This window comes from Phalacrocorax carbo, chromosome 5 (assembly GCF_963921805.1).
Source record: "Phalacrocorax carbo chromosome 5, bPhaCar2.1, whole genome shotgun sequence".
NCBI lineage: Eukaryota > Metazoa > Chordata > Aves > Suliformes > Phalacrocoracidae > Phalacrocorax > Phalacrocorax carbo.
This window is the reverse complement of record NC_087517.1, coordinates 11,113,185-11,140,858: the sequence shown is the minus strand read 5'-3', so window position 1 is coordinate 11,140,858 and position 27,674 is coordinate 11,113,185. Positions and strand designations below refer to the sequence as shown.

Below are 27,674 nucleotides of genomic sequence, written 5' to 3'. Positions count from 1 at the left end.
CTTTCCTGGGTGCATACACCTCTTCCTCCTTGTAGCTCCATGTGCGGAGCTGTCTTTGGTGGAGCTTTGACCTCTTCAAACACCAGGGGACAAAGCAAGCTAGTGCTTTTCCAAACTATCCATTCACTTCAGCTGAGTAAACGGACCAAGGCAGACAGTTTATTCTCCACCTGACAGACAAGCTGGAGAGATTGTTGAAATGATTTTTTCTTGCAGTATCGATCTGCTGGAGAGCTCTCACAGGGGGCTGGGCTGCCTGAATTGGCTCCCTGGGGCAAGGGGAAACAACTCTGCAAAATGCTACATATTTTGCACGGCACAGTTCGCCACTGAAAATAGACTTGCCAGTTCCAGAGCTTAATCACAGTATTCCATGCTGAACTTGTTTAGGTCTATGGGTTTGCTGGGTTTTTGTTTCTGTTTCCAAGAAAAAGGCCGTGGGAACATAGTACAGCAAATAGCACGTTAATGTATTTCTCCTCCCACAGAAACACAATTCGCATGTACATCTGTCTCTTTGGACAGTGATAGTTGCGTGTAAACCAGAATCCATCTCCACTTCCACATCAGAGGAGCTGAACATGATGCATCTCTGGAAAAGCACTCTGTAAGGTTTCCTGAGAGGTAGCAAATCAGTGGAAAAGGTAGGTGAAAAGAGGGAATTATCAGCCAACAAATCTGCAGATTTCATTGGGATGGCTAGTATAAATAAAGATTGTGAACCAAGACTTAAATAGGTGATTCTCACCTCAGTTTTATCTTTATGTTCCAAACATGAGATGAAAAATGAGTGGCCTGATTGTCAAGCTCTAATAGAGGCATTGCAAACAATTGAATTATTTATCAAAGGAGGGAGAAAGATGAATTATTAGACTGAGGCACTAATGGAAATTTTATGTATTAATAAATGAATATTGAATATCAAAGTTGGATAGCATTTGATAAGTAAACAATCCTACAATCAGAGTTATGCAAAGCAATTTCTTTTATTTACTACTAGAGTTACAATTAAAAGTCTTTCAAGACTGCATGAACAAATTCTGACGCTTCATTTCTGGTTTAGATTACAGACTTGAAAGAAATTGCAGCTGTGACAAATATAAAGTGGATATACCAAGTAGGAATTAATGTAGATGCACACAACCAAGTGCAACGGTTGGACTTGATGACCTTAGGGGTCTTTTCCAACCTTAATGATTCTGTGATTGTTTAATTAAACAAACACCTTGTTTCAGGATATGTGAATTCTTATTTGTAATTCTCTGTAGTCTGCTGCTGCTCTTGGATGTCCCAGCCCACGGTGTCTGTCCTGCTGTGCTGACATCTGCTGTGCTGCAGGTCAAGCAACGGTTTGCACAGGTAAGAATTTTCTGGGTTTTATTTTGCATCCAGCTTCTTGCAAATGCTCAGGCTGCACATGAATATAATAGGAGGGTCACAAAATATTAGGATCTTTTTTCATACCATTGGTGTTTAAACTCAATATCATCTCTCTGAAACTCCTGGGCAGCCAATGCCTATTCCAGAAAATGCCCTGCGTTCAGAAGCACATTCAGGAGCAAAGCTCCTTTGATTTCACAAACAAGAGCAAAAAATGGTGGCTTTCAGAGGAAGCTGTTACAATTTGAATGGGATAATAAAATATTCTCTGAGCCAAAGGACGAGTGAGGATGACGTGGCATCCTACCGAGATGATGCAGCATTGCAAATGTGGTTTCTTCAGACTACTGTAATGACATCGTCTGGCTGTCTCTCAGACCCCCTTATAAAAATGTGTTTAACCCTTTGACCAATTGCAACCAAACTCTGTGGGAAAGTAGAGCTTTTCAAGAAATGAAACTTACTACAGGTTTAGTGTGGACAAGGGCAAAGAAGACTGAAACATTTGCCCTTTGCAAAGGAAACAGTGCTGGGTGAGTGGGGCAGATGGGCAGTCAGCACATGCAAACCAGGCAGCTGGGCAGGACAGACATCACATGGAGGAAATATTACTACTTGCCTGACTCCTGCTCTGGGTATGTGGGGAGAGATGAGGGTGGTGTGGAGGGAAACAGAGAACATTGCAATTCAACTGTCCTAAGCAGCCCATATAGAGATGAACTGGATTTACTGTGGTCAGAGTGGGCATGGGAAGGGGCAATGCTCACTTGGAAACATAGATTCCTTCATTGTGCTGCTCAGTGGTTGACTTGCTTAATGCAGTAGTTGGATTTTCAGTGCACAGGTAACGAGCCAGGTGTTTTATGGCCATAGTCTTTGACTTTACTGGTAGATCTGGAGCATACCTTCAGTAGATTGTAGAGTAGACCCTGAGTTTTGGGCAGCCCCTCATCACATTTGACCCATCTGGGGTGACGGGCAATGGTAAATTGGAAAAAATGGTAAAAGGTGTTGACAGACACTTTACCAAGCTGAGGACTGCAGTGCTTTGGGAAAAGGCACTCGTGCACAGTGCAAACTTTGGCCCTTTTTTGAGGCCGTATTCATTATTGTGCTACAAGCAAACTTGGCAAGCAAGGATTTGGAGCACCTGCCTTGGTAGCTGGTAGCCCACACCCAGGGTAAGCACACAGCCCCTTTACAATAGTTTTGCCATGGAAACAAAACCTGGAAAAAACAAAGAGTGTTCTACTGCCAGGCAAGGGAACTGCTGAGGAGCTGCCTAGGGGGAACTGAGTATGGCTCAAATCTCCATCCCACCATGAGGTACCACAGGTATCCAAATGCGATGACATCTTGCAACCTGCAGCATTGGGACAAAAAGCAGACTGGCTGTTTCCTCTGAATGTTGCATGAGAGGATGAAGTCCAGGGAGCATTTAGAGTCCTCTTTGGAAGGGGTAGGAAGGCAAGATCTCGTTTCCCCTTTTTCCGGTGCCTACCTCAGACTTGAGGTCATCTTCAGCTCCGGCAGCTGTGCTCACCTGGGCTGGGTGGGATGCGCGGGTAGCCGGCTGTCCTGCAGCAGGTTCTGCCAGCCTCCTTGTTTCTGGCTCTCAGGGATGTGTGCTCACTGTGGGAAGCATGTGCAGAGCTGTCGGGAGCAGAAGCAGTGCAGGCAGCCTGAATCACATTCCTCCAACCCCCCTGTTTCTCAGCAGGGCTCTTATTCCAGGGCTGTGTTTTCCCTTGATTGATTACCTCTTCCACTGTGGGGCTGACATCTTACACAGGAGCCCTGCTTGGTCTTTTATCATGGGAGCGTGAGGAACGATCATTCCCCAGCGACACCCGTCGATAACAGTGAATAATAGCCAGGAAGGGAGGCAGACGATAGTAGGGACATGCTCAACAGAGGTGCTGTTATTCTTGGGACAGGAAGCTTCTGCAGAGGAGGAGAGCTTGGACGGTGGACGAGGGGGTCCTGTCATTGCTGATGCTCTCTAGGGCTCGGCAGCTGGAGAGAAACATTGGCTAAGGACGGTAAAAGCTGGGAAGGGAAAAAAGCGAGGAGGGAAAGGGATGAAGTGAGAGTTGCTAAGAACCACGCCAGAGAGCGTACAGACAGCCCAGTGACCTCTGGCGCGTGAGGGATGAAGGAAACAGCCTGTGATTGACTATGTGGACCATCTGGGTGATTATCTTCTGGATTTCAACTGTCCTGGTAGGTGCTCAGAACTATTTATTCCCAATTGCATGGAATCACATGTTGTCTGGATAAGTGCACCTCTACTCCATAAAGTTGTGGTGTCTTTGTTTAAAAAGGTGTGTGTAGAAGCTGGGATTTTTAAATTTTATTCCTGCTTCTGCTGCTTCCTGCACTAATTGACAGTGGCCAGATGGCTAGATACTGGATGCCTCAGTTTCCCCTCCTATAACAGACAGTGGCATGCCTCAGTTTCCCCACCTATAACAGACAGTGGCATGCCTCAGCTTCCCCACCTACATAAAGACAGCAGTGTTACTAATCCACTTTGGTTCTAATTCTAATTTGGTACTAATAGCAGGTTCTGTGATGAACAGGAAAAAATGCATGCCATTTAGAGAAGCTTTGCTGATTGACACCAGCAAGCAATACCCTAAGGGGGAATGCCCACCACTACCAAAGCCTCCCTCGACTCAGATGGAAGGAATGAAAAGCAAGGTTTGACCCACAAAGTTTGATTTCATTCTTTTAGCTTTATCACTTCACTGGGAATTTATGTCGCAGATTGTCACTGCTGAGCTCTGGGCACTCAGATTGGTCAGGAAGGACAGCTGAATCTGGGATGTGATCTCCAGGTGCTGCTCAGCTTGTTTGTATTTTGAAAGTATATAAAACCAAGACTGAAATATGTCCAGCTTGTGTGTGAGAAGTTGGGAGAGGATCAAACTCTCAGTGAATGTAAAAAAATCACTGTTTCATTGCAGCTAATGGAAAAAACAATCTATTTGTCCCAGCAGGGGATTTGATTCAAACTCTGAGAAAACCTGACCTCTGCCTAGACATTTTGATTGCAGAGTGAATGCAGTCTGCAAACTTTTTTGCCTTTTGATCATCTTCCACAATAACAATGGTGACTGTGATGGTTTTCTTGTCATTTTGTTTTCTTATTCTTAGGTATTACCTAAAGGGTTCTGTAAATAGATGTCATTGCTCAGGGTGCCACTGAGAGCATCTCCTTCTACTTGTTCTCTTCCTAATCCTTCAAGATGCCTATTTTGATTTTGTCAGGCATCTTCTTTTCTCCTTTAAATCCTCTCACTAAACTAAAACCACTTACTTTCAAATTAAATGGTTGTGGATTCTGCGGCTGCAAATATTATTTATATTGAATAGTGTTTAGATCCATTAATTTCACAGGTTAAAAACAGTAGTTGGCTGTTGCTAACAATATCACAAACTGTATCCTTCTGCCCATTCTGGACATCTAGTTATCACCGTTATTTCTGTTTGGAATGGTTTTGGTACTTTATATTTTCTTTAAACAAAATATGAGGATGTCTTGCCCCTTCATTGAAATCTGACAGCCTGGGAGCTGGGAGCTGTTTCAGTGAACTCTTCAGGAAGAGGCAAAGAAACTGCATGTACAGGACCCCATTTTCCTCCTTGATTTCAAGGCCTGGAGGCAGGCTGTTTGCTCCCAGTTGCGGACGGTAAACATGAGCGAGACTGAGCGCAGCCAGTAGCGGAGTGGGGTTATCTGGCCATGGCACGGGAAATGAGATTTTGCGTTGCCCAGCAAACAGCCGTGCCGGACCTGTGATGGCCCCGCTCGTGTGGAGCCTGCCCCGTCAGATGCCAGTGTTGGCAAAGACCGACCAAGGGACAGTGTTTGTGGAAAACAAGGTCTTTAAAACAGCACCTGGTGGCTCTCTGCTTTCTCTGTGTTTAAAATCTGGTTACCTGTGTTTCTATTACCAGGCAGCGGTATCTGATGGGAAGGGTAGGGTGGACATCACTTGGCAGGGTAAAACAGTAATTGTAAGGCATTAACTACACCATATTTCTGCTTGAGCAACACATTTTGTGTAAGAAAATAATTCTCTTCACAGCTCAGTGTGCTGAAAGTGTGCGGCCTCATTCTAGCAAAAAAGAAATAACAGTCTTTAAATCTCGTTCTAGAACAAAAGCTTTCTTAGGACCTACATTTCTGAAAAGGAAATGCTCAGCACTCATACTGGTTTTTACTGTATTTTCAAGGCAACTTTTGGACAGAGATACAACAGCAGAAGTATGTTGTATGTCTTAACTGTCACATTTGTACTTGTGAACTCTGAAATTGTACTAAATTGCTTTACTATTGGTAATGAAATAGATAATGGTAGAGAGTGATAAATAATGCACGCTTAAAAAACCTGTCAGTATTTAGAAATTATCAAATCCTTCAGCTAACAACTTAATTTACTAAATGCAATTACATTTCTTTAGACATATTACTCCAGTAAGATATTTCTAATTTTTTCCAAAGATTAAATGGATTTTAAAAATCTTTTTTTTTTTTTAAATATTACCTGGATTAAAAACTCATTTAAATCCAGGCATCAGAGGATAGTTTATTTAATCTGAATTTTTTGCATGTGTCATTCCAGAAAATTCATTCAATTATGCAAAACCAAATGGGTTTCAATTTATTTATTTCATGCCACACAGCAACAAGGGAGAAAGATGCTGGAGTTAAACACAACAGACCAATTAGATGAGGCATGATACATTGCTGAAAAGATCAAACTTTGTTCAGAAATATAATACCTAGAATACTTCCAGCCAAAATGAGTGGGAATACAGTTGCCGATGTCTGTTAGGCTAAAATTTAATTGTAGAAAAGCAATAGTTCTCATTACAAGGTTTTCAGCGATCATTCTCTCTCCTGAATCTAATCTGAAAGTGATCAGCAATGCTACAAGATTGATTAGGTTGAATAGTAATATGATGCTGCCGGGTTAACTTCTCCTTCACAAAGTACATTAAAAAATTCTGTCTGATACTTTTCAAACAATACATCCTGATTACTTGCTTTTCGTCTTTTAAGTATGTGTGTGTATATACATATGCATATATATATGCACATGTAAGTTCTACAGTGGGAATTTATAAAGATTTTTGGTTTTGTTCGTAAGGGAGCAATTATCTAATTTGTTATAATGGGAACCCACTTATATTCAGTATTTTTACTGTCAAAAATAATAGAAACTGGTAAAATAATAGAAATGGTGAAAGTACCTTTTTACTACAAGACATAACAACTGGGACCTTGTCCTGCAAATAATTTTGCGATGGTTTTTAATACATGCCATTTCAGTGGTCAGTAGCTGTTTTGTATGTTCATTTTGGTCCAGCTGCATATAACATAAACTCACCTTTAATTGCTGCAGCAGGACATTTCCGCACTGCCTTGTGAGAGAGGAGGCTGGGGCAAGATGGGAAGGTGAGAAAATGACCGTATGACAAATTACCGTCTAGGTTCTTGCAAAAATCTGGGTGAGATTCTGCTTTCAGCTTGGCTCCTGCAGCTTCCTGATCAGTAGCAGTGAAACAAGCTTGGGTGGTCTGCAACCACTGGACATATCTGGATCACATGGGCCCGGGAGAATGACCTGCCAGGTCTATGGTTTAACACTGTCAGGGGCAAGTAACTAATTCTCTGTTGCTCTAGGAGAGTCCAGCAGTGCCTCGGATGTTTCGGCAGTCTTTTGGAAGAACATCCTGCTCGTGTACTTAATTTAGCAAAATAATACATTCATTTTTCTCAATAACAGTAATGTCATCAAAAGGGAGAAGGCAGAAACTCTGTGCTTGCCTGCTGCTACTATAAAAAAGCAGACTTAATTAGGAAAATTGACTGTGTTTCAAGGAAATATTGCCCACAATCAGTTTATAGGGTTGCATGGGGAATGTGAGCATAAGGAGGGTAAATCCTGTCAAGGGGATGTAAGTTTTAAGAGTAAAAGTGATGCCACTGCTTTTAAAATTTCCAGATCAGAGCTGTCCCACCTCTCTGCGACCTCCTGAGTGTGCTGAAAAAGGAGGAAGAAAACTGTGCTGAGACTCTCTTGCTGGAGGCAAAGAACAGAACGCCCGAAAATGATCTGCTCCTGAGCTCAGGTAAAGGCTGAATGAGTGTGCACAATAAAAACCGCTCTTAAGTGAGCTGGGTGGCCTCAAAATCAGATACCCCCACATTCCGTTCCATAGGAGGCATATACCTCGTATGTATCTCTCACTTAGGAGCAGAAAACTAGTTAAGATCTGTTATAAGGCTCCAAGAGTGGGATTTTGACTTCACTTTAATAGCAAGGGTCGTAAGAGCCTTCTAATTTAGCTGCTCAACTGCAGTCCTCACAACTAGGGAGCACATCAGCAACAAAATCTTGCAAATTGCAGAGGATTTGGAATTCTTCTCATCATGGACAAGGATATTTTTATGAAGTCAGCCCAGTAAGTGCAAATTTACTTAACTATATTTGCTTCAAAATCAATGAATACCATCAGTGAACATTTAAATTGCATGCCCTGAAGGTGCTCATTGCTTCCTCCTTGCTCTAACTTACTGTCACATAACAGGGCTCTTGCATTTCAGAGAGGATTTATCATCATATAAAGGAGTTTTTTGTCCTGGGAAGGTCTTGTGGTTCTGAGTCCTCATCACGGAGACAACTTTACTTTCCCAGCTAAGCAAGTGTGTTCATGTGCAAGGGGTCTCAGAGAGATAACTGCAAGGAATTATTGAAGCTTGCCTATGAACTGAGTGTTAGTCTCCCAGGCAGCACTGGGTCAGCATCTTGCAGAGTACATTGGATGGAGGCAACAGATGTGACTATTTTTTGTACGCGGCCAGCAATTGCCACTAAGGATGCATTTGAGTCATTTGCAGCATCTTGCAGACTGACCTGTTTCTGGGTGTCTTCTGTGGACATGGCAAGATCCGCATCAGTGTGCAAAGTGAAGGCGCTCCTGTGAGATGTGGTGTGTGCAAGGTGTCCTGGCCAGAGATAAGGTACTCTGTGGAGCAAGAGTTGAGGCTTTTTCTTAGCTTCAAAGTCTTCCTCTCTAGCAGAGAGTATTGGAGACACAGAACTGTTTCACTATGACCTGGCCCAAAGGCAGGACTCAGAAGGAAGATCTATTGCCTGGTTTCTTAGGATGCCTAGCATTTTTCTCTGTCTTTGTTTTATCCCTGTGAGCCTTGCAGACTGATGGACATGAGCACAGCTTCAGGACATTACTCCTGTCATGGTTTAACCCCAGCTGGCAACCAAGCACCACACAGCTGCTGGCTCACTCCCCTCCGCTGGGATAGGGGAGAGAATTGGAAGGGTAAAAGTGAGAAAACTCTTGGGTTGAGATAAAGACAATTTAATAAGTAAAGCAAAAACCATGCATGCAAGCAAAACAGGGAATTCATTCACCACTTCCCATGGGCAGGCAGGTGTTCAGACATCTCCAGGAAAGCAGGGCTCCATCACGCATAACGGTTACTTGGGAAGACAAACACCATCACTCTGAACATCCTCCCTTTCCTTCTTCTTGCCCCAGCTAGATGTCATATGGTGTGGGATATCCCTTGGGTCAGCTGGGGACAGCTGTCCCAGCCATGTCCCCTCCCAACCTCTTGTGCACCCCTAGCCTGCTCACTGGTGGGGTGGGGTGAGAGGCAGGAAAGGTCCTGACTCTGTGTAAGCACTGCTCAGCAATAATGAAAACATCTCTGTATCATCAACATTGTTTTCAGCACAAATCCAGAACATAGACCCATACCTGCTACTATGAAGAAAATTAACTCTATCCCAACCAAAACCAGCACAGTGCCAATGTAGCAGTGACAGGGTACCTCATGGGAGGTTGCCAGATACTCCAGAATAAAGATCTGTCCTGTTACTTATAAGACGTTTGATGATATGAATAAATCAGTATTGTTTGTTTCCATCCTCAGTGCCCTTCACCAAAGAGGAGGGTGGTTTGACAGCCTATTTTTTCTGCCTTAATCCTGTGACATGGCTCTAATGTTGAGCTCTGTGTTTCCTCTCTACCAGAGCTCCGAGGATGCAAACAAGTTAAACTTCACAGGACCATGCAGGTGTGGACCAGCGCTACCATTAGCAGGCAGTACTGTTTTACAGAAGGTCTCGTTTTGTCTCAGTCAAATAGTAGCTCCTCAGCAGAGACTTTTAAGTTGGATACACTTTTAAGTTGGATCCAAATATTAAAAATTCTCTCAGGGCCTTTTGCTGCTAGAAATTTTTAAATAGGATAATTATACCCTCTGTGCCCCTTCCCCAAATCTACAGAAAGATAAGTTAGAAGTATAGGATTGTGTTAAACCTTTGAGGAATATTTCCAATGGCTGTCAAAATTGTTTTAACCCTACAGGTCAGATCAAACCAAGGCATACTGCCATGGGCTCAGGGCTACCTATGTAGCAGAAAGCTTTAAGATTAAAGTGGCCAGAGTGACTAAGCCCCTCTCTGTCTGCAAAGCCACCTTCTCCTGGCAGAAGAACCCCAGAAGAATAAACATGGATAAGATGCACGTCTTTCTCCAAGTAATGGTTTCTGAAGAGAGAGCCCAGGAATTTCCTTCTGCTGGTCTTTACTTGAGGAGGGTTTGATACCTTGGTAAATTATGGAGTAATACTTTCATTCTGGGAAATAATGCATCTGAAAATATCTCTGGCCTTTTATTATCTGCATGTCTGAGGTCTGTGTACAGAAAAATCCCATACAGGGACTTCAGTTTGAAGAAGACCAAAACAAAGCTCTGGGGATTCAGTGCATGTCCTTGGCGGGTCATGCAGGGAGAGGAGAAAGGTGGCTTTGCAGGGTGTGGATCACCTTCTGAGCCCCATCCTTCCTGCACCTACCCCAGAAGCCTTGTCTGGTGCAGGCAGGAAGAATGGCAAAGCAGGGGACAAGCTTCCATGGTGCCATCTCTGCTGCAACGCTTCTCTGTGAAAAAGGCACAGACACACAGGTTTAGTTGTGGGTGAATCAGGCACAAAGTACCTGAGCAGTGTTTCTTGTCCTCCTGCAGTGTAAGGAAAAAGGGACTCTGCCTTTGTGATACCATTAGCTTGGAGGAGGGAGAAGTGTTACATCAATGTAACATGAGTCATGGTTATGCTCTTTTTTGTGCATGAGCAAAGATGGCATAATTCTCAGGTGCAGGGAGCAGCGGAGGGAAGCTGATGGAGGTCTGGGACCTGGTCATGGTGACACTGTGTATTACTGCTAGGGGAGTGCTTTATTTGGTATTTGAGGGAGGTCCCAAAGAGCACAGGAACAAAGAGTCAGGGAGGTGCTGCTATGTTCTACCTCCACCCAGGAGGCTACGTAGGGGTTGGTGGCACAAGCTTTGCTCCATGAGGAATGGCAAGAAGCCTACCTGTAGGAGGAACCGCTTGGCTGGCTTTTGTTTTCTCCTCCTGGGAAAAGACCATCCCAACATTATAATTTTGCCAGGTTTTTCTGTGCACAGTCTGATTTGGGGGCTTTATGCCAGTTGTATTGGCATGAAAGTATGATAACCTAAACAGTGCAGCCCAGCTAGGCATAAATATCACCCAAGATGATGTTTCATTTGCTGTTAAACTATTGTTTTGAAGTAAATGGTTACCAAGTCCTATAAACATTGGCACAGCGAGGACACCAGAGCTGAGGTGCCCTAGCTGTGAAAAGCTCTGTATTTCCAGGCGCTAGGACTGTTGTGCAGGAGGAAATCAATACATTTCTAGAAATGTAAATATTTTTGTCAGGCTAATGGAGGCTGGCCTTATAAAGCATGAAGCATTTGAAAAGAGTGCTCAGCACTTCCTCCCCACTGCTTTCAGCGAGCATGCAAGGCATTTGTCACACACCAGGACTCGCCAGGCGTGGGGTGGTCCTGGCATGCTCCAGTGGCCTCTTTTTTCCCTGTCATGTTACAAAACCAAAAGTTTTTCTAAAACTAATGACAGTGAGCAGTGGAAAAGAGAGCCGGTCTGAATGATTTCAGCCTATGTCTGTAGAAGAGCACAGTAAGAAAGACCAGGACTGCAGTTTCTCTCTAGCACAAGGGACATCAGCTGTTCATCTTCTCTATTAACAATCTGCACCACAGGCCAAAATTCATCCAGCACCTAAGCAAGGTGTCTAAGTTGAGATCACCATCATGCTGTGCTCTGTTGACCATCAGCTCCCTGAGGCATCTCTACCAGCCCTGCCAGAAGACAACACAGCCAAGCTGAGGGCGCAGCTGGAGAAGCCTCCCTCACACCCTGACTGTAGAAGGGGACCATGACAAGCCCAGCCTTAAAATAAACAGCCCCTGCACCTAACTGAGGGAAATGGGGTGAATCTGGGCAGCATTGGTCAGTCCGTGCAGGTGATGGAGGCCTCAATTGGCTGAAGGTGCAGGGAGGGCAACTGAGCCAGGGGCTCATGCCTGCGGAGAATCCAGCAGGACTCCAGGTTCAATGGCTGCTCTCCACTCTCCAACAGGCAGGTCACACTGTCAGAGGCCTGACCTTGGAAAGAACAAGAGTACAGGCAGATTGTGCCATCATATTGGTGTGAACACATGTTTTTCCCTTGGCCTGTAAATGTGATGATCTTCCCTTTACAGTCTCAGGGACTGGCAGAACTTAGTAAAGTTTTGTTCTCCTGCAGCCACTGAGACCCATAGCCAAGCCCAGCAAATGGTCCCTTGGTGTTATTCACTGCAGCACAGTCTTGGCATAATGAGAGAGATGAAGAAGTGGAGGAATATTTATGGTGATACAAGGATGACATTGATAGTGTTCCTCTCTGTCCTTTCCCCAGTATCATTCTGAAGCTGCTTAAACTCCTAGTCAAGTTGTATCTTCTTCTGTTTACAAAAGGAATATGTAAGGAAAATGTCAGGGTGACTCAAAGTGGAAGCTTTAGAAAGACTGAAAAGTTAGCTAAAAATTTCACATCTGGGTTCCTTCATCTTTCCAGGGCCATTAAATAGTTACCAGAAGACAGATGGGTAGCCAAGGGCCTGATGCAAAGTTCACAATGGCCCAGGTTGCTCTTTGTCTAGCTAGAAGAGACCAGTAGAGTCAAGGACTAGAATGGGATGGGCCTTGAGCTTGCTGGGTCTCGTTTGAAGCAAGCAGGTCCTGTTCTGTCTTATCCAGGTCTCGGCAGGTCTCAGCAAGTCTTGCTCTGTCCCATCCAGCTGGCTTTTCAGAGTACTGAGCATCTCTGTTCTGGTATCTGCCTTAGTCCTTGGGAGACATCGCATGTGTTTCATTGCTTGGAGATGTTCAATAGTGTTTCAATGTTGGGAAAAATTTCATGGTATTTTGTCATTGGGAGATGCTGCATGGTGTTTCATTGTTGCCCCCCCAGGCAGATGTGCTGGAATGTGGGATAACATGAGCTGCTGGCCTTCATCTGCGGTAGGACAGACTGTCAACGCTCACTGCCCTGAATTCTTCCAGATGCTGACTGGGAAAAAAGGTAACACTAAAAATACGCTTTTCTTGCCAAGGTTTTTTTTATTGTTATTTTATTTTAAAATGTGTTATTTACAAAGATGCCACTGTCAGGTCTGAGCTTGAAGTGGTGTCCCTGCTTCTTTCAAAGATCGACAGTCACTTAGCAGCTCCGTTTCCAGCACTGAACTAAATGTGAGAAAGCCTGGAATTAAAGTAGCAAGATGTTTTAAGTTCTTATTTTTCTTAGCCAGGTGGAGAAAAGGGCAGGAAGTAAATGTTATCCTGAAAAGCAGTTTTTTAGCATGGTTTCTTAAAGGAAAGTGTTTTCTCCTCTTAGCCTCTGTGTTTATGTATTTCTGCCTGTCTTTCCTCTTCTAATAACTCTTAGAGCCAGTGGCTGATTTCAGATGAGCTTGATGGGGACAAAACTTCACACAGCATTGTGTTCATACAAGTTTTGGCCAAACAGACAGCCAGGTAGGGGGAAAAGATCCTTTTTTTGCCTCCATCAAGAGGAAATCTGCACTGGGGGTTTTTCCCTTGGTTGTGAGAGGCTCCACAGGAGTGGCACGAATTCATGGGAACTCAGGATTCATGGCTCACCAAACAATTTACTCATAAAGAGATGAGCTCAAGTAACGTTTGTTGTCCTTTCTCTGGGATTTCTAAACTAGAACCAAAGATAAATTTATTTCCAGTATACTACAGTAATCATGATCCAGTAAGTAGGATTTTCTGCCTGCTTTCTGTTCAATTCTACTTTTCAGCAATGCCCAAGAAATGTGCTTACATTTCTCTTTAGTGAGTTAATGATTCAAATTGGAAGAGGGTTTTGCATTCTTTGGTTATAGGACATGGATTAATGAGGTCCAGCACTTACAGAAAAGCAGACAGATTCATTTTATGGAGGGAGGACTGGGAGACAAAGTATTAGATTGTCTAATAAAGATCAGATAAGTCAGAGGAGAAGCACTTAGTGCTCTCTAAATAAAATCAGACATGATCCATTAAAATTAAAATAAATACCATGCTACTTTCTGTACACACAAACAGTAGCTGCCCATTGAATCCTATAACCTGACAGAGAATAAACTACACAGAGACATAGATCGCTGAGAATATCATCCTTCTGGCATGCACTCACGAATCTTTTGCATAGTGATACCAGCTCTTAAATGTATTAAGTTAAATCCCTGCTGGTACCGCCACTAGAGGGAACCGCTCCCTGCCTCCGGCCCTCGCACTGGGGAGGAAAACAGGAATTTGTACATCCAAAGGTCATAATTACATCTCAAATGTGCATTGCATCATCTTAGAGATAGTCTAACAGCTTTAAACTTTAGTTGCCCTCCTTATCGAGAAGCTGAGACCTGAACCACTTCTGATAAGCAATAATCAGAGTGATGGTGTTCAGAACAGAAACCTAAGACGTGGTCCATTGGCATTTGCATCTTATGTCAGTCTCTGCATCTGGCATTTTGGGTCAAAGTCAGCAATAGTTTCTTCTCATTCTCATAACCACATTATTCTCTTATTTTATACTGTGGTTGGCTTGTGACTCATGCATTTAATTACTGCTACAGTCGTTGCCCTGTTTGAAGCAATTTTGCAAAAGGAAAACAAAGATCTGTTTGCTTGAACAAAAAGCAAAAGTTTTCTGTCCTTACCACTTGCAAAGCAGATGGGCAGCCACAAATGCCAAAGACCCATATGTTAAGGGACGCAGATAGCCCTGAGCTCTGACCAAACTCTGGTCTCTGTGCTGTTGAGCTTTGTGCTGACATCTAGACTTGCATTTGAAGCCTAGACTGTCTGGCCCCTTCCCACATAACAGACCAAAGAAACAAAATAATCTGGAACCAAGTAGCATAACTGAAGTTTACATCCAGACCTGCACACTGTGTCTCAGGCAAGAAATGAGGACAGGTGTGACGACTGTGAGGATTCAGAGGCAGAGGAGAAGGCTCCACTGAATGACCCTAGTTCCACGGTCATCCCTTTACCCAGTGTTCCCCCTTGCCTAGGCAATTCCAGAAGCCTCCAAGGCCTCAGTTAACACCAGGCACTGATCATTAGACAAGCTGCAGCCCCCGAGTCTGCTCTGACCAGGGCATGCTGCAGGTTCCCCAGTGTGTGTGTCACCCATAAGCAAGTAGCATTGTTAAAATTGTGTTCACATCTGCCAGTATAATATGCCCTGCATAATCTCCCATGCTTTGCATATAACACAATCTCACACACATATCAACACAGAACTTCACCTCTTCTTGTCTGACATCCTCAGGCAAAACCAGTTACGGGCATGTTTAGAAGCACAGCACACTGCTCTGGGCTAAGTACATGTCTTAATAATTGAAGCTGAAGTAAAGAATTTGCCACTATACTTCTCCTTTGCTGGCTGCCAAGGCAGGTTGGGGAGAACTGTTTGGGAGAGCCATTTCTCTCCTGTTATTGCTGCACTGCAACAGGGTATAGAACACCTGGCTTAAAAATTGAGCCTGGCCCTTCCAAAGGTGCTAAGTGGGAACAAGATATTCATAAAAGCATCAGAATAATAGTCTGACACTGACACACCCATACTCTTCCCACTTGGAGATCTCAGCAGGTTTGCTGTGCCTTGCAGTTTTACAGAGGTGAGTTCAAATCAAGTGCAGACATGCCATCAGGTCACCACAATTAGCCCAGAGGTAGCACAAGCCTTGACTCTGTCCTGACGGTCCCAGCAGGGCGCCAAAGAGCATAGAACAGTGCCAAAGACTGCTGCATATGTATCTCTTTCCATTCCCTCAACACTGCAGGGATGTTTTGCAGGAACTGGATGCCCTAGATTCCCTATAGCTAAATGTGAGGGCAAAAATAGACTTTTATGGTGCCTTCTGGCAAGGCTTCTACTAAGAAGGGCTGCTGATTTCAGGTCCTTTCTAAGTCCTTCCTAGTATTGTCATTACTGCAGCAAAGCCAGGATTTCACTCCATGTTTCTAAAGTGTGGCTCCTACCTGACAGATTAATGTGATAGGGACAGCGGGCTGTGGTTTTACTACTTTGTAAAAGTTTCTCTTCTCTTCAGCGCATAACCTACATGCCTGCTAGGGTCTTTTTCTTCCAATGAGATTGTAAAGTGTGTAGGGCAGGGCTTCCCACTTCCATTTTAGTGCCAAACATGAATATGGATGTGTTCAAACCTGTCCTGTTCGACTATGTGCAACTTGCTGGGGATCCATCTCACTCAGCTTTAGGAGTCTAAAAATCAGACAGCCCAGCAGAAGTGGGTCAGACAAACTGCCCTCTGCAGATGTCTGTCTGAAAATGAGGTGAATTCTGCAAATGCCTCTTTTTCTCCACTGACTAGAAAGGCAGCCACAAGGGACACAGCTGGACTCAAGCTTTTAGCTTTCAGATGGCTAACTTAAGTGAAGTGAACCTCATCCTAGCCTTAGTTTGCAAGTAAGCAAGGAAATCAACAGTATAAGGTAATGCCCAGACGTCGCTGTGTGGACAAGCCTTTTTGTTTTCATTTAAATCTCACCAAAAATCTGTGACCATCTAAAGTTTTTTATGTTCTCTTCAAAGGTTGACAAACCACAGTAAGGAGGTGGGAGCATTCAGGAAAGTATCAGGTTTGCATGGAGTATGAATCTGTGATTGAAAAAGTCATGTGTTTGCTGATCTTGGAATACTGGCCAAGAAATACCAGATGTACTGAACAGTATTATTTATGTTGCAATTAATAAAAACACATCCATCACGGTCATCCCTGAGTGGGCAAACAATATTATGACCCACACAAGTACACTGGGCAAATATCAACATAATTAGCTCAGCTGTATTTCACCTCCAGCTATGCAGAGTGCACTGCCTGGGGGAAATATTCTCTTTGCTCTTGGAGCAACCCTACATGTTGTGACTGACCCCCGAGGAGAACAAAGATACAGTTGGAAATGATCACACCTGGTTTTGTCCTTTTTTTGTTATTACCACACAGGTTTTGTCTACCGAAACTGTACGAGCGAGGGTTGGTCAGACCCATATCCCAGACCTGATATCGCTTGTGGCTACAATGTCAACGACACAACAAATGAGGCGAGAGTGAGTCTCAGTGTCTGTGACCACAGATCTGCTGCTTTGGGGCCCTGGGGGAGGAACATGTTAAGAAGAGACTGAATGATGTAGCGATTTAACTCAGGTGGTGTTATTGTTACAGGTGTTTTTCAGCACAAACGCTTCCTCCAAATGATCAGAATGGGTTGCTCAGGGTAAAACTTCAGTAGCTGATTTTACAAGAAAATTTATTTGTTAAATAGGAGGTGACACCTTTCTCTTGGTATGGGCTGATTTCTACCAGACAGTCAAAGGTAAAGATGTGCATATATGTTCCCCTGTAGCGTTCCTATTTCATGATGCTGAAGACCATGTACACCATCGGATACTGCACCTCCCTTGTGACGCTGACGATAGCCTTAGCGGTCCTGGTCTCTTTTAGGTGAGGAGAAGCATCTCTGGTTTGCATTTGGCCAGGATTTCTGGTCATGTCAGCTGACACAGATCCTTCTGTTGGCTTTCAGGGCAAGTTAAAATTTGAAGTATTTCTGATAACCTTCACAGAAGTCAGTGACAGAAATTTTCTCTGAGTCTTGTCTCCCAGAAAATGTTAGGGCTGCTCCTCATATTGTGCTCTCCTGTCCTTTCCAAAATGTAGCTGGACGTATTTTGCAGACTGGCATTTGCACCACCTCCCTGCTGAGGTCTTCCCACGACTTCAGTGTCCCTCTGGCAGAGTGTCTTTCCCCCTGCAGTTCTTTTCTTCACTTGAGACTGTGGCTAAAACTTTGCTATAAGTGCTGCTGCACTGACTTCTGGGAAGGTGTTTCAGGTTTACAGCAGTGATCTGACAGTCAGCTTATCTTCATGCATCCTTACAACGTGGAATTTGTACTTTGCCGTTTATTCAGTGAAATGAATTTCCCTCGCAGTAAGTGTCAGGGCAGCACCTCTGAGCAGAAGGAACCCCAACTACTTTCCAAACTCATCTTCAGGCTGTGCAGCCTCCAGACCCAGATTATGTGGAAATTTAATAGAGAAAGCACTGCAGGCATGAGTGCACTCTGCAGGCAAAACAAATAAATCCACACAGGTGTGGGTAAACACCTTGGGTTCACATTACTCTAGGAAGGAGGGATGGAGGCTAGATGAAGCATACTGGCATGAAATCACAGCTCTTCTGGCACCATTCAGCTTGTTTTAGTACCTGAGTGAAGCAGATGTGACTTCAGCTTTTTAAGGTCCTCTCTAACATATCCCTCTTGGGAAGTGCTTATCCCTCTTGGGAAGTGCGTTAGTCTTCCTTTCACAGAAAAACAGCATTCTTAATTTGCCAGTTCAGCATTAATAAGGATTGAAACCTTCTGTTTACAGCCACCAGCTACCCACTTTGGCTAGGAATGTAACTTCACAGGATCTCTCTCTCTTTTTGTAACAGAAGACTTCGATGTACGAGGAACTACATCCACATGCATCTCTTCACATCGTTCATTTTGCGAGCCTCATCCAACTTCATCAAGGATGCTGTTTTGTTTTCCTCTGAAGACGCTAATTACTGCAGGGCGCACACGGTAACCCTGTGCCTTCCAGCTTGCCCCACACCTCAGTTTCCCAGCAGGATCCCAGCAGTAGTTAGTGTGCAGGGAAGGAAATCTCTGTCTCAGCTTTCCATTCAGCATGAGGGGTTATGGGAGAGGAAAGGTATGCCCTGTCCCTTCTCCATCACTCCATCCTGCATGTTGGTTGTTCCTGGCTGAAGTTTCCCCTTTTGGGGGGATTCTGCATGGGTGATGGTGGCATGAGGACACAAAAGCAGCCCAGGCTGGAGCATACACACAGAAACCTGTGTGCGGTTCCTCCTGGCTATAGATGCCCTTACAAGTATTGGAGCAGAGGGCATCCAGGTCAGTCTGAATTAGGTACCTGGATTCATCATCTTGATTGCATTGACTAGGCGGCCACAGAAGACACCAGGAGTTCAGGATATTGACCCATAAATGCCTAAACACGGGTGTCTCAGGCTGCGAACACAGAATACACCACCAGGGTTGAGATTCTTATGTGGATTTTACATCCTGGTAGATAGGGCTGGCAGTAAAAGTAAAAGAACACATTAAATATTGCTGATTTATACCTCAGTGTGAGACCTGTAGTAAGATATGGCTTTGTGCCCAGACAGCCTGAAAGAGGAACCTCCCAATTTTTGAACTGTTTTTTCCTTTCTCTTTTTATTGGCAGCAAAATATCTTGAAACCTGGAGAAGGGGGAGCACTGGAGACAATGTTCAATGCTTTAAACCAAAAGATAAGCATTAGGGAGGGAAGGAAACAAACAAAAAGCTTTTGGGTTTTTTTTTGCTGAATTTTTGTTGCTGAACAAGAACATTTTAAGCAAATTTTAACTTGTCTTTATCGACCCTTTTTCTTATGAAAAAAGCCTGACAAATACATTTACATGCTTCTCTAAGGTTATATTAGTGCTACTGATATTAATAAGGTAGTAATAGTGAAACTCCTCTAAGTGAGACAGTAACCCAAACCCATGATACATTTGGTTCTTGCTGGTGAGGCAACTGATTAATGCATTTACAAGTGCCAGTCCTCCTTTCTTGTCATATGAACGCCTGTCTCAAGGCCACCTGATTAGTCCCCTAAGCGCTATGAAATTTCTATTTGCCAAGATTTATTTACAGCTCTCTCTCTGTTAGAAGGTAGATACAAACCCAGGCAGAAGCTAATTATCTTATCTTCCCTCAGGCTGGGTGTAAGCTCACCATGGTCTTCTTTCAGTATTGCATCATGTCTAACTACAGCTGGCTCCTTGTGGAGGGACTGTACCTCCACACTCTCCTGGTTATTTCTTTCTTCTCGGAAAGGAAGTTCTGGCGGTTCATCGCCCTCGGATGGGGTACTGGTTCTCCTTTCAGTAAGAATAACTGTGGGTTTGTTTTGCCTTTGGGATGGACTTGTGGAGCAGTAACTAGCTTTTCCAATCATAGGTGCCCCAACTGTGTTTGTGGCCGCATGGGCAACTGCTCGGCAACTCCATGAAAATATTGGGTAAGTTGCATGGAGGCAAGGAAGGTGGCACACCGGAGGGAGCACGTAGCCCCCACGCAGGCTGCTCTGTGGGGTCTGCTCATTCCTGACTGCTGGCAGCTGAGCAAACCAACCACCACCCCGCTGTGGTGCAAGCCTGCATCCTAGCGTGGGCAGGACTAGAGATCCAGCTGTGCAACCTAAGAGCAAGCCTCAAATTTCATCTGAGCATTTTCAAGGGTAGGAGGCAGCCTTCAAGTATGAATTCAGCCCACAACGCTTTCAGCATCTGTATTTGACTTTCTGACTGGTGAAACTTTGTTCCTTTCTCTTCTCCCTTCCAAACTTTTGAACAGCAGTTGTACTTTAAGGGCAGGATGTACTTCTGTCCTGTGCGGGTGGACGGTTGTCTGTCAGAAATGTTGTGCAGCTAAGTGAGAACAGGAAATTGATTTTGTAGAAGAAGGGAATGGGGCCTACCTGAAGTGCAAAACAGACTAAACCCCTTTGAAAAGACACCGGTGTTTTCATAACTGACTTCACCTTCTTTTCTATTTTTACAGGTGTTGGGACATTAACACTAATGCCAATACCTGGTGGATCATTAGAGGCCCTGTAGTTTTGTCTATTTTTGTAAGTCTTTCCTGGGACAGGACTGATTCAAACTGTTTTTTCAAATATTGTGAAGTCAGAGATCATCTACTCAATATGCTTTAGAAATGTGTTAATGAACTGATCTTAGACATGTGCCCGAACTGGTGTGATACATGAATTACTGCTTAAGCAACTTCTGCTCAACAGGATTTAGTCAGTAACTAATGCCCCGAAGCTAAGTTCACAAGGAGAGCTAGAGTGTCCTCCCAAGAAGCAAGCCTGAAGAAGATCAGGTTTCCACATCCTGTTGATTTCATATGAACTTGGCTGGCTTGTGGAAGCTTGTTTTGGACTGTTTCAAGGAAGGCTCCAGAGGAGAAACGAAGTGCCTGTACATTTCAGTACAATTGCCTTTGTGTCTCCCGGTCAATGACCCTCTCAGCAAAGCCAAAACCAACTTGCCTTACATGACCATTAGCTTTTGTTTTCAGCAATTAAAGCAGCTTACAGGCTGCACGCACCATATGTTAGTGGACTGCAATTATACTATTATGGTATTGCTCACTGAAATAAGGTATAGGCGTTGAAACTCAATGTGAACCTGCCCAGTACAAAGCAGTAGCGACGTAAAGTACTTTGGTACAAATAATACTCAATGCCTATGGTTTGAGCATTTGTTGGTGCTAACCTTCAGAGCCTTAGGTACCAAGGGGCTGGAGCTGCTTCTTGGAGATTGTTGTTCTGCCCAACTGGGATGTTCTGGGGCAGACCACTCTGCAATGGTCAATCTGAAACCCTAATACAGAAACACTCAAGATGCTAGTTACTCTCAAATAACCTGCTGACTCTCCAAGTAAGAACCCAAGAGTTGGTTGAGGTATTTGCGTTGCCGGTAGGAGCCATTATGTTTGCAAAACACAAACTGTGACATTTGCATGCTGTCTTGGAAACCCAAGCAGCAGAGATGGTGGGTTAAAGTTCTGCTCCCATTTACCACTGAGCAATCCTCTACCCCCACAAGACAAGCAGAAGACCACACAAGTGATTCATGATCAACTTAATGAGGCCACAGCATTTATTTTTTGTAACGAATCAACCCTTATGTTCCAGGAGCCACTCTGCAATATTTAAATGTCAACAAGGCCCAGGCATTCTGCAAGGCGAAAACCACAATCTTAATTTATCTTTTGAGGGCCACCCGCTATCCCCTTCCAAGTTTCCTCAAAATCCTGATCACATCTAGCTTAGCCACCTAAGGCAGGAGCTGCCTGCTTGGCTCTGCCTCTTAACTTAAAAAAGGCTTTTCTCAAGCCCATAGCCACAGACAAACAGCCAGTCCTTTTAGAATTCAGATTTAATCTCTTTATTCCTCACAGCGCACAGTCCTTAGCAGTTCAAAGGGCAGAAAATCAACACCGATAAACTCCTTTGTGTTCCTAGGCTAACATTCATTGTTGTGCTGCCCACGGGCAATCCTTCCCAGCAGGAATCCCACCGTCCCCCCTTCCGCAGTAGTTTTTCATCAGCAAAAAGTCCTCCTCAGCCTACACTGCTCATGCCTGGCCTGGTGGGTTAAAAACCCCAGAATCCTCAGACTTGAACCTCCTTTCCTCCCCAACACCCCAAAATATTGCAATCTTTCTTCCATGTTCCCCAACCCCAGCTCCCCCCAACTCTGCTCCTTTCCTCACCCCTCTCCAGCTCCCCAAACTCTCCAGACAGCAGCCCAGACCACGCACCCACAGTTTCTCCCTCTTCATCCAATAATTTCAGGAATCCAAGGGACATCCTGGGTCTCTCCCATCTAAAGCAGACCCACTTCACTTAAGGAAACCCACCACCTCAGAGCCCTGCTTCAAAGCCCCCATGAAGAGGCTGCATGGCTGCAATGGTGTTTCCAGGTGTGGGGAAGGGTTAAGGGCCTGCCACGGTGCAGGGTCTTGCAAAAGGGCTGCAGTTGCAGGTCAGCGGGCAGTGCCGGGGGCAGGAGGAGCCAGGGTGCTGTTGGAGCCCTGATGCAAAGGGCAGATAAAGCCCAGGTTGCTCCCTGATGCCTTGGGAGCAAGGGGCTTGGGCTGGCTCTGCTTCCTTCCCCTTTGACTCCTGCTCTTTGCCTGAGGGTCAAATGAGCAGAAAGAGCTATTGCTTTACCTTTGCCCAAACCGAGCAGCAGATCAGCATTTTTATCTGATATCCACCCTAGAAGAGGGGGAAAATGCAAAAGGAAGCACTTCAGTCAACTCTTTCCTACCCCCACTTTTAACCTTTTTGCCTCCATCATCCCAAACCACGCTGTGTCTTTTGGCAGGAAAGAAATGGCATTTGAGTCCCAGCTAGTGAGCAGTACCTCCGGTGCTGTCCCCTTGCTGGCATTCAAAGTGGGGCCAGACTGCACAGTGGCTGGCTGAACTCCACAGCCAGAAGGGATCCTACCAGTATACCTGGTCTCCCTGCCCTTTCCTTATTTGCCTGGACAATAAGCCCTGATCATCCCTATAACTAAGGCTGCAGCAAACTGGCAGGGAAAGCAGCCAGCACCAGGGCCCAGGGTGGCTGAGCAGACTGCAGAGGTAGGGACAGGGACTGGAATAGGGACAGGGACACGGGCAGGCCAACCCCAGCCCCTCTATTCTGCCTGCTCAGCCAAAATACCCCAAACCGGCTCTGCTGATACCTGGCAGTTACATAAGTGGTTACTTGGGTTTGTTGTTTGGGTTGGGTTTTTTTCCCTCACATCCTTCCTTGTGGGTTTTTTTTTCAGATTAATTTCATTCTTTTTGTCAACATTTTAAGAATCTTGATGAGGAAGCTCAGCTCACCTGAAGGACGAAGCAGTGATTTCAACCAATACAAGTAGGTCCCTTACATCGTGACTTTATGCAACATGAGCCCACCCAAGCTCCTCTTGCTCCTTCTACACAGGCTTTCCCCTCTGTTTTCGTTCTCAGGAGACTTGCAAAGTCAACACTTCTCCTCATCCCTCTCTTTGGGGTCCACTACATCATCTTCGCTTTTTTCCCTGAAGACGCAAGCAGTGGCACAATGGAAATTCAGCTGTTTTTTGAATTGGCTCTTGGATCATTCCAGGTAATATTTGACAAGCTGCTTTTTTTTTTTTTTTTTAAATGAGAAAGGCAGATGTAACTCTGCAACAGAGCGGAGTCCAAATGGCAAAACCAAGCTGTCTGATTTCCCTTGAGATGCCTCATCCCCATTCAAAAGCTGAAACTGCAGTTCTAATTTTGTGACCATGGTTCTTTTATCTTTCAGGGCTTTGTCGTGGCTGTACTTTATTGTTTTCTTAATGGTGAGGTGAGTTTTGTGCATAAAACATTATTTTCTGTTGCTCAAGCATGCCTTATTAATCAGTAGGATACACTCTCCAATGAATTACATATTTTATCTGAAGCTTTTCTTCCCAGCTACCTAACATCACTCGTGAAATACCTCCTAGACCTGGCAAGCTTAAGTAATTGTATGCCAGATGCAAACTTCAACTCTGAACTATTGCAGCCCTTTCGTAAATCAGATAGCATTATTGCTGTATGGGAACAGAGGGTAGGAGTACCATCCTGCACATGGTCACACTGACAATCAACTGGTTCTGACAGATGATGCTATTATCTGTCATTCCATGGCTGTTTTCTTTGCTTGATCCTAGGGAGGGAATGTATCAAAAGCTGTATCTAGTCCAGTATTATTCGGACTCTCATAAGGTAGAGCTTTTGGAATAGGGATCGTTTCCTTCATAGTAATTTTATAATTTATAACTCTGGGCTAGAACTTGCACACTGAAATGTTGCTGCTGGTATAGGTGGGGGGAATGTTGTCCAAACCTGGGAGATCCTGAGGTTACTGGAAGGAAGCAAAAAATACTAGTGCTTAAAGGTTGAAGAAAGAGTGACTTTGAAACGGAGGTGGTTTAAAATGCTTTGACTGATGCTTTAACAGGGTTTAGAAAAAGCTGATTTGAATTTTTTTTTTTAATCTTAGAGTACCAAAATGTCTAATTTTTATAACTCAAAAATCTTGGAAAAATTTAAACCAAGCACTTAAGGCAAGCTAGACTCTGTGAACAATTTCACCAGCAATTAAACAGAAAAACAGGTTAACAGAAAATTGTGTAGCTGCAACAACAGTATCACCAGAAGTGACAAGGAACAGGCCCTAACCTAACCCCTTAAACTGGGGGTTAAATAAATAAATCCAAACCTTGGCAAAGGTAACCTGCTCTCCTTTTCCTGTTATACTGCTCTCTGCAATGCAGGGCTCCAAGATAAACTAGCTGAACTAAGTATTTTGTGACCTTTCTACCTAGGTTCAGCTGGAAGTTCAGCGAAAATGGAGGCAGTGGCATTTAAGCAAACACTTGCGTCAGCATCTCAGCACCTCAGCAAGTAACGGAGGAAGTGGCTTAACTCAAGAGATGCAGATGGTGAAGTCAAGCCCACCAGAACACAGGAGAGCAACTCTTCAAAGATCAAACGTGCTCTAACACTGTGCCTGGAGGATACCTCCATGCTCAGATACACGTGGTTAAGCCCCATGGACCATGCTGGGAGTCTTGTGTATGTATCCAGAAGTGGGACTTGGCTGTAGATCAATGGTTCTTGAATCACATCTGTTCATCTATATCCTGTGTAGCACCAGAGTTATTTTGCAAGGCAAAATGGGCCAAAATATTATGTTCTTCCTTGGGTTTCTGGCCACAGTAATTTGTGTTTCTTTCCACACCAAGGCTGCTATTTCTACCTTAAATGTGACCTTTCATTTTCCATGTGGGTCTCCAACATGTTCCAGGTTAAGCCAGGCTGGTGAGTTTTAGATGTTTTCTATGTCTTCTGCTGTTGAAGCTGGAAGGACATTAAATTTTGTGTGATGAAGGTTCTGTGCCATCCCTTAACACAGCTCATGGATTTGAAATGCAAAATTAATTAATCCCTACAATTTACCAAGATTCAAAGTCTTTCTGTTGTGCTGGTGGATTATGGAAACTGAGAACATAAAGCATGGCTGAGCTAATGCTTCCTATCCAGCTGCATATGCATTGCTCAGGTATGCTCCAGTGGTGGTGGCAGGTTCAGAGAGTTTTCTTCCTTTGCCTCTTCTAATGGTGGAGATCTCAGAAATAACAGTGGTCCGAACTGGATTTTTGTATGTTTTTTTTTAAATGGTAAAAACCCCCTATCATAGCATATTCCAAGGTTGACCAAGAAAACTTTAGTAAGCTGCCTCTTTCCTATTGTGTCTGTACCTCTGAAACTTGTCCTGATAGTCTTTGAAGGGAAGCAATGAAAGCCGTTGGGACATTTAAAACTCAATTGAACCGGACAGTACAAGGTATCTTATGAAAAACAACACCATGGTGGCTGGCAAAAATCTCTTTACAGTCTATGATCACTTAGCATGCTGAAATCTGCAAGACTGTGCACTGTAATACGCTGTCACAAGGTATCCAAGCTTCTATTGCAGCTTTATGTTCTTAAGGATAAAATTGTTAAGCAAATTTCCCTGCTTTGAGTTGGAAATGGATAAAAGAATTCATCCAACAAATGCAATCAAGCCTCCTACTTGATTTTGTACCTGTATTTCCCCAGTTAGGGCAGTTCTTGCAAAGGTGACTGAACAGAAAGCAAGTGGTGTTTATCACACTTCTCCCTCCTGGTCACCTACAAGACACTGGCAAAACACGCATGGTATGTCAAATGCTGACCGAGCAGCATTCCCCAACTGCTCTGCCAAGACCGCTCTAACAAGCTTTTATTCACACCAAACCCTCATGGTAGACTTCTGCCATTTTACCAGAAGACAAACACACAGAGAAATTCAAAGGATGCTTTCAAAGTTAAATTACCTGTGCAGAAGCGGAGTGCTATTAGCACTGTTTCAAACCCGGAGATCAAGAAAAATGTCTTTTTTTTGCTGCCGGTGCTGACAGTTAGACCATGTAGCTTGTATCCTCCCCATGAAGCAGGCACAGCAGGCAGCAGTGCAGCAGTCAGGCGAGGAAAGGCACTTCAGCAGGAGGTTTGCTCTGGCTTCCCCTGCCCGGTCAGCTTTGCCTGCTGATATAGGTCACCCCGTAGTGGGAGAGTTGAACCTCTTTAAAACCAGAAGGGAAAAAAAAAATCAAATATAAAGCAGTGAACTGGCAAGCGTTTCCAGGAATTAATTTTAAACTTACATTATTTTTGGAAATGGCAAGGTTTTGAGTCGACTTTGTCCTTTAAAACTCAGCCAAAGCAAGTGGAAGGAAGAGCAGAAGCAGGATTGGTCCCGTGACCGAGGGAGAAGTGAAAGCCCCTCCATTCACATTTGGGTGAAAGATCTCACTTCTTGCTGACTTACCCAAGCCAAGCTGAGCCTCCAACCACCCTGAATATGGGTTCACCTTGCCCCAGCGCATTTAGCAAGTCAGATACTTCCGAAAAGATACAATAATTGGCCTAATTTTCTCTCTGGCCTACAAATAAGACCAAGAAGAGTGAAGCAACTTTAATACTCCCTGTCTGAGAATTGAATATTTATCAGTCAAGCCAAAACAGATGGATGTTTGTTTTAAATGCAAGTGCCTTTTTCCAGCATAAATTAAGAAATATAGATTCAGTGATACAATAACATGTAATTAATTAGATCTGATGCAAGTATTTGGTCTCCCACAAGCCAGTGTAAAAGCCTTGTAGCACATAGTGCCAGCACTGATGGCACAAGGTTGGGTGGAGCCCAGGCTGAGTGTAATACCTATTTGTACAAGGCTCCTGGTGAAACAGGGGCAAACCATGTGCCCCAAAATAAAACGCTGCTGGGTTTTGTATTACAAAAAAAAAAAAAAATTCTAGCATGAGTTATTGTATTACGTGGCCATTTTGGTTTTGTTTGACTTGCCCGAAATAATCAAAAGAAGGAATTATTCCCAGATTCTGTATTACATGTTTGCTTCCAGGTATCAAGTGCTGTCCTGGTTTGTATGAAGAGCTGAGGCTCCCATACAACCCTCAGATGTCAGCTGGCATTCAGAATCCTCACCTCTTTGGAAAGAACACATCCACTCAGGCGGGTGCCAGAAGCAGGCAGCCCCAGGCAGTACGGCGCTGGGGCCAGGATGTAGAAAGCTGCAGCCAAACACCGCCATAGTGTGATGGGT

At 44.2% G+C, this 27,674-nt stretch overlaps 1 protein-coding gene and 1 long non-coding RNA gene across 5 annotated transcripts; one reads left to right on the top strand and one right to left on the bottom strand.

Annotated features, from left to right (window-relative positions):
• Window positions 1–27,338, top strand: SCTR (secretin receptor). Of its 3 annotated transcripts, XM_064451136.1 has the most exons (14): window positions 1–644; window positions 1,269–1,359; window positions 7,398–7,524; window positions 12,771–12,881; window positions 16,843–16,946; window positions 17,243–17,340; window positions 18,337–18,469; window positions 19,655–19,805; window positions 19,897–19,957; window positions 20,500–20,569; window positions 23,292–23,383; window positions 23,479–23,617; window positions 23,801–23,842; window positions 24,849–27,338. In XM_064451136.1, exons 4-14 carry the CDS (start codon window positions 12,785–12,787, stop codon window positions 25,023–25,025), a joined length of 1,164 nt encoding a protein of 387 aa, XP_064307206.1. In that variant the 5' UTR covers window positions 1–644; window positions 1,269–1,359; window positions 7,398–7,524; window positions 12,771–12,784; the 3' UTR covers window positions 25,026–27,338. The 3 variants fall into 3 exon arrangements, with proteins under 3 accessions (XP_064307206.1, XP_009507145.2, XP_064307205.1); XM_009508850.2 differs by lacking the exons at window positions 1–644; window positions 1,269–1,359 and adding an exon at window positions 3,315–3,603; XM_064451135.1 differs by lacking the exons at window positions 1–644; window positions 1,269–1,359 and adding an exon at window positions 3,315–3,603 and having other exon boundaries at window positions 23,801–23,837; window positions 24,849–25,017.
• LOC135313348 (uncharacterized) lies at window positions 9,886–26,818 on the bottom strand. Of its 2 annotated transcripts, none has more exons than XR_010372976.1 (3): window positions 26,715–26,818; window positions 26,385–26,632; window positions 9,886–10,364 (listed from the first exon to the last, which is right to left on the bottom strand). It is a non-coding gene; the product is annotated as an uncharacterized LOC135313348 (long non-coding RNA). The 2 variants fall into 2 exon arrangements; XR_010372977.1 differs by lacking the exon at window positions 9,886–10,364 and adding an exon at window positions 12,856–13,061.
• Window positions 27,339–27,674: the final 336 nt, after the last annotated feature.